General features: G+C 37.3%; 1 protein-coding gene across 1 annotated transcript; it reads left to right on the forward strand.

The window, feature by feature from the left end:
* Positions 1-11,573: 11,573 nt before the first annotated feature.
* Positions 11,574-12,360, forward strand: LOC121747448 (oleosin 1-like). Its single transcript, XM_042141485.1, has one exon. The coding sequence runs from the start codon at positions 11,690-11,692 to the stop codon at positions 12,119-12,121; it is 432 nt and encodes a 143-aa protein (XP_041997419.1). The 5' UTR covers positions 11,574-11,689; the 3' UTR covers positions 12,122-12,360.
* The last annotated feature ends 195 nt before the right edge of the window (positions 12,361-12,555 follow it).

Below are 12,555 nucleotides of genomic sequence, written 5' to 3' on the forward strand. Positions count from 1 at the left end.
ACAAAATTTAATACATCCTACGTTCTAAGAAAATCGGGTACTTCAATGTGGACGGCCACGAACTTGAGTCGATTATACCTACACCAAACAAACAAGTAAATAAATAAATGATATATATATATAGGGTCATGATCTATGGCAAACACCTCTTAACCATATAACTAGAGAACAAATAATAGCCACAAGATCAAAAAAATCAAGGGCTAGTATTAATTTTTGAATTTAATGAGATATTAGTTCCCTCAATCACAAATTTACTCCACAATAATAAGGCGGGGGTATAATGGTCATTGAACATCCAAAATTAGATTACATCATTGGCATTTGAAAAAGAAACAGCATTCTTCTCTTCTCCTCCTCTTCCTTCTTCTGCAAAATAGTTCTCAGCTCTCCTACCGCCGATTCGTCCGATTGAAGAGGAATTCGATTGGAAATTATCAATATTTTCGCGATTCAAGTGACTCTCTTTCCCCGACGAAGGAATCTGCATCGGTGTCTCCAATCATCACTCTTCCAGCGGCCAACAACACCGCCACCGTCAACAAGGCGGCGGCGGCGCTCCGGAAGGAGCTCATCGCGGTGATCAAGGAGAAGAAGGAGGCGATGGCCAAGGGCGGGCCGCTCTACGACATCTTGTCGCACATGATCGTGGCATCTGACCCCGAGCGGGAACACACAGATCTATGATATAATTTAGCCTGCATTTCCCAATTTATCTTCTGTTTTTCTTAGTTTTGATTTCCTTTAATTAGGGAATTAACATTAGGTGATAAGCTATCGTTGCAATTTTTATGATGGGATGTAGTGTAGTATTTGAATTTTGTGAGATTTTAGCTATGCATTTCAGATGTAGCCCCTTTCTGTTTCTTCTTGCTCTGATCTAATTATAATATCAATGTTGAATTGTCCCAAAAATAATCATGCTAAGAGTGAAGTAAAATCATGCTAAGAGTGATGTGTTTTGTAAACAAGAGTGAAGTAAAATCAGAACAAGAGTGATGTGTTTTGTGAACAAGAGTGAAGTAAAATCAGAACAAGAGTGAAGTGAAATCAGAACAAGAGTGATGTGTTTTGTGAACAAGAGTGAAGTGAAATCAGAACAAGAGTGATGTGTTTTGTGAACAAGAGTGAAGTAAAATCAGAACAAGAGTGATGTTTTGTAAACAAGAGTGAAGTAAAATCACAATAAAAGTGATGTGTTTTGTGAACAAGAGTGAAGTAAAATCATAATAAGAGTGATGTGTTTTGTGAACAAGAGTGAAGTAAAATCAGAACAAGAGTGATGTGTTTTGTGAACAAGAGTGAAGTAAAATCAGAACAAGAGTGATGTTTTGTAAACAAGAGTGAAGTAAAATCAGAACAAGAGTGATGTGTTTTGTGAACAAGAGTGAAGTAAAATCAGAACAAGAGTGAAGTGAAATCAGAACAAGAGTGATGTGTTTTGTGAACAAGAGTGAAGTGAAATCAGAACAAGAGTGATGTGTTTTGTGAACAAGAGTGAAGTGAAATCAGAACAAGAGTGATGTGTTTTGTGAACAAGAGTGAAGTAAAATCAGAACAAGAGTGAAGTGAAATCAGAACAAGAGTGATGTGTTTTGTGAACAAGAGTGAAGTGAAATCAGAACAAGAGTGATGTGTTTTGTGAACAAGAGTGAAGTGAAATCAGAACAAGAGTGATGTGTTTTGTGAACAAGAGTGAAGTAAAATCAGAACAAGAGTGATGTTTTGTAAACAAGAGTGTAGTAAAATCACAAGATACATCAGTAACATTAAACGTAGACGGAAACTAACTATATCGAAGACGAATCTTAGAGCCTACAGCCACCGCGCCCCGCTCTTGTTCCGAAACTCCGCTTCTCTTCTACGGCAGCTCATCGTTGCGTCTCCTTACCCGCCGACGCTGATTCCGGAGAGTCCGACGTAGAGGTAGGTTTTGATTTGGGGTTTTTTCAGCATTGGCGCGACGATTGAATCCGCCAACAGCCCCTCCGCCCCGATCGCCTTTGCCAGCTCCCCCACCGCCGCCAGTATCCTCTCCGGCGCCACCCCCAGCTCAGAATTACGATTTGGAAGAAGAAAGGATCGCAGATTTGGAAGATTTCGCGTAATTTGATCGCATGTTTTAATTCAGAAAGTAATTTCCAAAAATACCCTCAGCATATTTTATTTTATTAAAATTAATAATATTTGTTCCATTAAGATGTGTGGTTGAGATTTGTTCTCTAGTTATACCCTTAAAAATAGTTATATCTTGATCACTACCCATATATATAATAATCATCTTTTATCGTTAATAATAAAAATTGCAAATTTTATCACCAATTTATTTCATAGGACTGTTTTTCTTTTCAATATTAGTATTTCACACAAAAATTAACTATATATAATTTATTTGATGGGACTGCTTTTTATTTTTATTGATAACATTGAACATGATAAAATAATTTAATTATATGAATGAGTATATAGTGTAGTTTTTTATTTATTTTACTATTGCATAATAATTATATAATATGTTAAAAATATAAAACTAGCAACAAGACGATTTGAAAATAAATTTTATTACATTAACCATATATGTGTATATATATAATTCACGTGTAAATTAAATTGGATTAATAGTTTCCATAAAAATTCCATAGGCAGTTTCCCTTCTTTAATATCATGCCTTTTTTAGAGTATTTAAAAATTTAAATAAAAGATTATACACCTGGAGGTGGATCCTTTTATGATTTCATTTAGGGGTGGGTCGATACGATATATCGTATCGAAAATGTTGTATCGTGTATCGTATCGAAAATATCAGTATGAAAGAATTTCATATCGATATCGTATCGAAAGTTTCGATATATCGAACTTTCGATATAGATAATATAAATATCATTACCGTATCGATACTTCGATATATCGTACCGAAATTCGATATACCGTTCAGAACGATATATCAAAGATCAATACTTCAATATCGTATCGAAATTTAAATATATTTCGATATATACGGTATATATCGATAATTCAATATGTATTGATTTTCAATATAATTCGGTATACCGAAAATATCGATATAAAACGATATATCACGGTATAAGGAAATTCATATCGTTATCGTATCGAACACTTACAATACAGTATCGTATCGTATCGAAAATTACGATATACTGAAAATTTGATAATTTTTTGATATTTTTCAATACAATAAGAGCGATATATCATTTTTCGGTATTTTTCCCCGGCCCTAATTCCATTTGTCAAATAATTATAGGTTGGACACACCAAGTCATCTTGCCAATTATAGGTTGGACACACCAAGTCATCTTGCCAATGTGGTATTCCTAGACTAAGGAATATTTTCTCTGTCAAGTGTACGGGGTTATTATAGTTGTCACGACCGAAGTTAGCTAAGGATAGCATAACCCGGGGAAATCGTGACTAAGGAGGGATTATAAGAAGCGGGGATAGAATTTAGGGAAAATGAAAGCCAAGGCAGAACAAGACGCACAAAATAAAGTCAAATAGGGAAATACTTATAGCAAAATACACTTGATCATGTAGAATCGAGCGACTGTTCATACAAGTTCTGATCATCAGAGCCAAAAGTAAAATAGACATTGCCTCTTATCGGGCACATCGGAAACAAAAGAACGCGGTCCATGTGTGGAGACATGAACTTCTGAGAGTTTTATTCTTAGTTACTAGCTTGCTCCCCACAGCACTTGTGTCTTCCCCCTTCCACGACTCAACCTGCACATTTAGAAACATATGCAGGGCTGAGTACAAAAGTACTCAATGAACACATTGCCGAAAAATACAAATATACATTTGAAAGTATTGTCAAGCCATCATCACAGTAACACTCAGGGGTTTTATTGAAAAGGCCCGAGCTTACTAAAATATTTCCATTGGGCCCCTTTTCCTGTACTTAGCCATATCTGATCACATTGTGCCGTCGAGATGGTGTTCTCGCACGGTCACCTTCTCTGCCATCATGTCAGAGGTATCCTTGTGCCGGGAAGGTGGCCACCTTCCACAGTCACCTTCTCTGCCGTTCACGGTCAGAGGTTCCAAGTAGGGACACCACCCTACCAGGACTCAAAATCAAATCGATTCACATATATCATCATTCATAATTCACTTGGCCTTAGCCAACAGATATGCATCATACACAAAACATTTATGGCAAGACAACATCTTTAAAAATCACAACCATGTGTTCGTGTTTTCATAAAATACGATTTGTATTTTTAGTATAAGAAAGCTCAACTTGATCACTTAGCTTTCTTAACTTGGATCCTTCGTTCCGACTTTACTTGCTAACGTACCCCTTTTGAAAATATCACAATAGGAAAATATTAATTTAGTTTTGAACTACTCTAATTAAATGAGAAATAAAGTCTCAAGGTTTAATATTATTCATATTCTTATTAGTATAATTAATATTATTACTTTTATTAGTGTTATTATCATTCATTAAGAATTTTCCAAAGTTACATTATCCATTATTACTTTATTGCTATTTCGGGTTCCGACTAAGTGACACTCCATGTGTCACTAAAATTTTTACGTAAACTCTAAAATAAATTCCGAGATCAAATATTTTAGCTAGTTATATTAATGGAAGAATTCATAAAAATTAATTAAAGTAAATATTAATGAAATCTTATTTTAAACTTAGGCTAAAAAAAATAATATTATTTTTTCTTTCAAAAGATATTATTTTCTACTAGATGAAGACTCTCTTTCATTTTCAGCCCAAAACATAATTAATTTCGGAATTGGGCTTCCCTCTATTTAAAACAACCTTCAAGATTGGAATGATTGGGCTCATTTTAATTCCTCACTCCTTGGCCTAAGTAAAATAAATGCTAGCCCATTCCAAAAAAAAAAACTAGCCCACCATAACTAAAACCTACCTAATACTAAATCACCATCTTCCTTCCCCCATTCATCATATGAACAACAACAGCTTCTCTCTCCCATCTCTCTCTCGTCGCCGATCCGCCGCCCTGCCAGCACCGCCGCTCTGGCGGCGCTCCTTTCTTCCTCTCTTCTCTCCCTCTCTTCTTTCTCTTTCTCAGCCTCACGCCGTCGCGCCGCCATCCTCCTCCTCCGTCGTTCCAGGTTCGCCGCCGCCGTGCATGCACAGGCTGCGGCTTCGTCGCCCTCCTCCCGGAAGTCCACCGTCTGCACGCTCCGTCTCTCTCTCCCGGTCGGCCTCCCTCTCTCGGTCAGCCTCTCTCTCTCGCTCGGTTCACCTCACCGCTACCACCGCTGCGGATCAGCCGTCGTCGCGGGTTCACCTCAGCCGACGTCGCCGAGGATCTTCCCCAGCCGCCGTCGTCGTTTCTCGACAGGTAGGGGGGGTCAGAAAGTTCGTTCCTCTACCCCTCTCTTTTCAATATATATATATATATATATATATATATATATATATATATATATATATATATATTAAAGATATTATTATTATTATTATTATTATTATTATTGATAACCTTGTTAATTACATTCAACTTTCTCGATTTTTAAAGATATGGGAGCAGTGGCTTTCGAAGGAAGGGTCGTCGCTTGTTGGCGACGGAGTGTCAAGCTTACTGCCGGAATCCGGCAAGTTCATAAGGATAAGTGTTTGTCCTTCTTTCTAGTTGTTAAGGCAGTAGGATCCTAATCGGTTTCTATCTACTGATTTTGGTAATTTTGGTGAACTAAGAGTGTATGTTTGCTATGTGGATGAATAAGTAGTGAAGATACAGTATGATTGTAATTTCTGGGGAGGGCAGATTCAAAAAAAAAATGCATATACTTATGTAAAAGTAAAGGAAAAGGATGGTTTGAGATTCACCTTTTTTTTATGTGGAAAGATGTTGGATTGTAGTGAAAAAGTTGTGCAATCTCCTTCGTACTCCTTTATCTTTTGTGTGGGTTGTGTGTGCAGAGAAATGGATTGTATATCTAAGTATACAAAAGATGGCAGCAACCTGACAAATCTAGAAATGTTATCTCAATCTTTATCTGCGAAGGAATGATTGTCCTTTAGAAACTTTGGTTGCATTGTTACAGCTTTAAATGAGGTGTAGGAAGATAATTAAGCCCTTTGGTTGCAGCATTAAATGATGTGTCGGAAGTGACACATTAGGCCCTTGGGATCTGCCTCTCATTTTATTTATTAATATTATATATATATATATATAGAGAGAGAGAGAGTAGTGATCAAAGTATAACTAATTTTAAGTGTATAACTAGAGAACAAATCTCAGCCACATATTATCTTAATCCAATGATTAATAAAAGTATACATTATTAGTTAATAAAAATAGCATAGGGGTATTTTTGGAAACAAACTTCGTTCCCATATTCTCACATACACATTCCATTAAAACATTATCTCTCTCTATTTCTATTATCATTCTCTCTCTCTCTCTCCCTGTGTGCCGATCTCTGGCCGCCACCGTGATGTGTCGGAGGCGCTTCGGGAGAGAAACGTGGAGCTAGAGAGGGAGCTCCGGAGCAGCCTGGAGGAGGAGTTGCGAATTTTGATGCATCATCAGCAGCATTGCCGTCGCCAGTTCCACGATCGCCGTGGCACTCGCCGGTGCCCGATAACTGCGATGCCTTGCAGCGGTAGGGTGGAAATTGGCGCAGCTAGCTAAACAATAGGCGTGGAGTTCGAATTCTGTGGATTTGTGACGAATTTGCTGGCCGATCCCGATGCGGAGATGCTGGAAATTATGGCGGGCGATGTAGAGGAGATGATGGTTTTTTTTTGCTTAGTTTAAAGTTGATTCATAAAATTCACAAAAAGGCAGTGAGTTTTGATTGCCCTGAGTTTGAGGCATTCAGATTTTTTGCATTAGTTTTGATTATGTATGAAATGAAGGCAATCAATTATTATATGTGAATTGTGATTACTTCATTTGAGATTAAATGATTTCTACAGATTTATTAATATAATATAAAAGAATTGTTATTTAAAAGAAAGAAAGAAAAACCAAGCTTCACTCTTGTTTAGAAAACGCATCACTCTTATTCTGATCTTACTTCACTCTTGTTCACAAAACACATCACTCTTACTCTGATCTTACTTCACTCTTGTTCACAAAACACATCACTCTTACTCTGATTTTACTTCACTCTTGCTCACAAAACACATCACTCTTATTCTGATTTTACTTCACTCTTGTTCACAAAATACATCACTCTTATTCTGATTTTACTTCACTCTTGTTCACAGAACACATCATTCTTATTCTGATTTTACTTCACTCTTGTTCACAAAACAGATCACTCTTATTCTAATTTTACTTCACTCTTGTTTAGAAAACACATCACTCTTATTCTGATCTTACTTCACTCTTGTTCACAAAACACATCAATCTTACTCTGATCTTACTTCACTCTTGTTCACAAAACACATCACTCTTACTCTGATTTTACTTCACTCTTGTTCACAAAACACATCACTCTTATTCTGATTTTACTCTATTCTTGTTCACAAAACACATCACTCTTACTCTGATTTTACTTCACTCTTGTTTACAAAACGCATCACTCTTACTTTGATATTACTTCACTCTTGTTCACAAAACACATCACTCTTATTCTGATTTTACTTCACTCTCGTTCACAAAATACAACACTCTTATTCTGATTTTACTTCACTTTTGTTTACAAAACACATCACTTTTATTCTGATATTACTTCACTCTTGTTCACAAAACACATCACTCTTACTCTGATTTTATTTCACTCTTGTTCACAAAACACTTCACTCTTATTCTGATTTTACTTCACTCTTGTTTACAAAACACATCACTCTTACTCTGATTTTACTTCACTCTTGTTTACAAAACGCATCACTCCTAAGTTATCACACTTCTGCAGCTTGAATGACTTTGAAATGAGAAAATATGCAAACTGAACTATACAAGTTATAAAACATCTAAAAGCAAAAGATAATCCAGTAGCAAGTAACGATAAATTCTATTAAGCAAAAACAAATATTCACATGTTAGCTCCACAAAAGTGATGCTATCTATTAAATAATAAAATTATGGAACGTAAATACATTCAAAACTCAATCCAGACACAGCGACTTCGATTCCCCACTTCGCCACCCCTCTCTCGCCGCCGGCCACTCCTCCGGCACGGCCTTCTCCGTCTCATTCCTCACCCTGCCGTCCAATCTGGAATAGATTTGCACCAGCAGCGGCGCCTGCTTTAGGTTCCTAACAATGTCTGGCACCAAATCCTGCAGCCACAAATCGATTTTCTCCAGAGGATCGCAGCCTCTGGTGCGCGAATTGATCGATTCCTCACTTCAGTGATTCCACGGGCGTTGCGGCGGCGGCGGAGAAGAAGACGCGGTTTCAAATGAATTCAATTTTTGCAGCCTAATATGATTTTGGAGTTAATTCAATAGGCTATGCAATGACCATAATACCCCTGCCTTGTTATTATGGAGTAAATTTGTGATTGAGGGAACTAATATATCATTAAATTCAAAAATTAATACCAGCCCTTGATTTTTTTAGATCACTACTCTATATATATATATATATATATATATATATATATAGGGTAGTGATCAAGATATAACTATTTTTAAGGGTATAACTAGAGAACAAATCTCAGCCACACATCTTAATGGAACAAATATTATTAATTTTAATAAAATAAAATATGCTGAGGGTATTTTTGGAAATTACTTTCTGAATTAAAACATGCGATCAAATTACGCGAAATCTTCCAAATCTGCGATCCTTTCTTCTTCCAAATCGTAATTCTGAGCTGGGGGTGGCGCCGAAGAGGATACTGGCGGCGGTGGGGGAGCTGGCAAAGGCGATCGGGGCGGAGGGGCTGTTGGCGGATTCAATCGTCGCGCCAATGCTGAAAAAACCCCAAATCAAAACCTACCTCTACGTCGGACTCACCGGAATCAGCGTCGGCGGGTAAGGAGACGCAACGATGAGCTGCCGTAGAAGAGAAGCGGAGTTTCGGAACAAGAGCGGGGCGCGGTGGCTGTAGGCTCTAAGATTCGTCTTCGATATAGTTAGTTTCCGTCTACGTTTAATGTTACTGATGTATCTTGTGATTTTACTACACTCTTGTTTACAAAACATCACTCTTGTTCTGATTTTACTTCACTCTTGTTCACAAAACACATCACTCTTGTTCTGATTTCACTTCACTCTTGTTCACAAAACACATCACTCTTGTTCTGATTTCACTTCACTCTTGTTCACAAAACACATCACTCTTGTTCTGATTTCACTTCACTCTTGTTCTGATTTTACTTCACTCTTGTTCACAAAACACATCACTCTTGTTCTGATTTCACTTCACTCTTGTTCACAAAACACATCACTCTTGTTCTGATTTCACTTCACTCTTGTTCTGATTTTACTTCACTCTTGTTCACAAAACACATCACTCTTGTTCTGATTTTACTTCACTCTTGTTTACAAAACATCACTCTTGTTCTGATTTTACTTCACTCTTGTTCACAAAACACATCACTCTTATTATGATTTTACTTCACTCTTGTTCACAAAACACATCACTTTTATTGTGATTTTACTTCACTCTTGTTTACAAAACATCACTCTTGTTCTGATTTTACTTCACTCTTGTTCACAAAACACATCACTCTTGTTCTGATTTCACTTCACTCTTGTTAACAAAACACATCACTCTTGTTCTGATTTCACTTCACTCTTGTTCTGATTTTACTTCACTCTTGTTCACAAAACACATCACTCTTGTTCTGATTTTACTTCACTCTTGTTTACAAAACACATCACTCTTAGCATGATTTTACTTCACTCTTAGCATGATTATTTTTGGGACAATTCAACATTGATATTATAATTAGATCAGAGCAAGAAGAAACAGAAAGGGGCTACATCTGAAATGCATAGCTAAAATCTCACAAAATTCAAATACTACACTACATCCCATCATAAAAATTGCAACGATAGCTTATCACCTAATGTTAATTCCCTAATTAAAGGAAATCAAAACTAAGAAAAACAGAAGATAAATTGGGAAATGCAGGCTAAATTATATCATAGATCTGTGTGTTCCCGCTCGGGGTCAGATGCCACGATCATGTGCGACAAGATGTCGTAGAGCGGCCCGCCCTTGGCCATCGCCTCCTTCTTCTCCTTGATCACCGCGATGAGCTCCTTCCGGAGCGCCGCCGCCGCCTTGTTGACGGTGGCGGTGTTGTTGGCCGCTGGAAGAGTGATGATTGGAGACACCGATGCAGATTCCTTCGTCGGGGAAAGAGAGTCACTTGAATCGCGAAAATATTGATAATTTCCAATCGAATTCCTCTTCAATCGGACGAATCGGCGGTAGGAGAGCTGAGAACTATTTTGCAGAAGAAGGAAGAGGAGGAGAAGAGAAGAATGCTGTTTCTTTTTAAAATGCCAATGATGTAATCTAATTTTGGATGTGCAATGACCATTATACCCCCGCCTTATTATTGTGGAGTAAATTTGTGATTGAGGGAACTAATATCTCATTAAATTCAAAAATTAATACTAGCCCTTGATTTTTTTGATCTTGTGGCTATTATTTGTTCTCTAGTTATATGGTTAAGAGGTGTTTGCCATAGATCATGACCCTTATATATATAGTATTTTTTTATATTAGTGATGGAGTATATATAGTAGTATATTAATTTGGAATAATTTCATAGCTTACAATATTGCCTTTTTTTTCTTCAGTTCCAGACTTCCAGCCGGGAAGTAGGAGTGTGCAGTTTCCATTCTTTAATATCATGCCTTTTTTAGAGTATTTAAAAATTTAAATACAAGATTATAAACTTAGAGGGGGACCCTTTTATAATTCCATTTGTCCAATAATTATAGGTTGGGCATATCAAGTAATCTTGCCACTTTGGTATTCCTAGACTAGGGAATATTTTCATTTGTCCAATAATTATAGGCTTTGGTATTCCTAGACCTCGGAAATAATTTGCTAAAATAAAGGCGAGTTATGCCCCCCATCAACGGATTGAGACTTTTGAATAGTTTGATGGTGCAACTCACTTTGGATACCCTTTTTTCCTTTTGGATCTTTGGTTCAAATAGGTTTTAATAAGGCGTTGCATAAATTGATAACATGGAATATCAATAAAGTTTTTTATTTTTTTCATTATTCTTGAGTTGGTATTTGAATAAATTAATTTCAAAATAAATACAAGAAAAATAAATAAATTTTATTGACACAAGAACAATTAATTAAAATTCTTATAAAAATCCAATTAAATTAAATATATATATATATATATATATATATATATATATATATATATATATATATATATATATAATAACCTCTTAAATTGCCTAATGCAATAACATGCAATGATACAAACCTAGAAATAAAAACTTATAAAAAGTTTAATGAAAAAAATGTATTTATAGAAAGACGAAAGGAAAGACGTATATTTATATTTTTCGAAATAATTATATGATGGTCAGAAAATAAGAAAAAACCCATGTCGAAGGAAAACACAATCCCAATCAAAGCGAATACGTGTCTTCTCCAAACGCGATTCGTGTCACACAAATGTAGAGCGGTGAACACGTGACAATCCCGTTCCCTCACGTGCCACCGCCATGCAATTCCCTCTCCATTATAAACACACACAACAACTCACCTTCTCCGAATCGCAATCCTGAAAATGGCTCAAATCCAGCCCCACTACGATCTTTCCCACCGGAAGCAGCAGCCGCAGCTCTCTCACCAGGTGGCCAAGACCACCACCGCCGTCACCCTCGGCGGCTCCCTCGTCGTCCTCTCCGGCCTCACCCTCGCCGCCACCGTCATCGGCCTCGTGCTCGCCACCCCGCTGCTCGTCATTTTCAGCCCCGTCCTCGTCCCCGCAGCCATCGCCGCCTTCCTCATCCTCGCCGGCTTCGTCACGTCCGGCGGCTTCGGGGCCGTCGCCAGCTTCGTGTTCTATTGGATGTATCGATACGCCACGGGAAAACACCCTGTCGGGGCCGATCAGATCGACCGCGCCAGGGACAAGATCGCGCACGCCGCTTATGATGCCAAGGAGAAGGCTGAGCACTACGGGCAGCAGCACGTGAAGGGCGGCCAGGGAACTTGAAAACCTTTAATTATAACCTAATTTTCGTTGTTACTATTAGTTTCTGTGTTGTTTTTGCTGTTAATTACGTGTTGATGTTTTTGTGTGTTTGCGTACCCTTACTCATAATTCACAATTTGTGATCACATCATTAATAATTTTCTGTCCCCCTATGAGTTCATGTGTTACTTATTTTTATCCTTTCACCTTGCTTTTCACCAAGTGACACAGAATATAAGTGAGGCATCCTTTTTTCATAATTGTTCATACTTCAATATTTAATTTACTTTTTTTTTATTAACGGTGCACTTTAGTAACCTAAGTAATCAGTCCACACTATCCTAATTTATTTTTATTTCCATCAGTTAGACACCCATTTAACCGTTTCTGTTTTCTGAACGTTACTACTTACATATAGAATATTTTAAAATACGGCGCATGGAGCAATTCTTTAT

Source organism: Salvia splendens, chromosome 9 (assembly GCF_004379255.2).
Source record: "Salvia splendens isolate huo1 chromosome 9, SspV2, whole genome shotgun sequence".
In the NCBI taxonomy this organism is placed as follows: Eukaryota; Viridiplantae; Streptophyta; class Magnoliopsida; order Lamiales; family Lamiaceae; genus Salvia; species Salvia splendens.

Excerpts from the sequence above, each read along its gene's own strand:
- LOC121747448 (XM_042141485.1), top strand. The coding sequence starts at position 11,690 with ATGGCTCAAATCCAGCCCCACTACGATCTTTCCCACCGGAAGCAGCAG.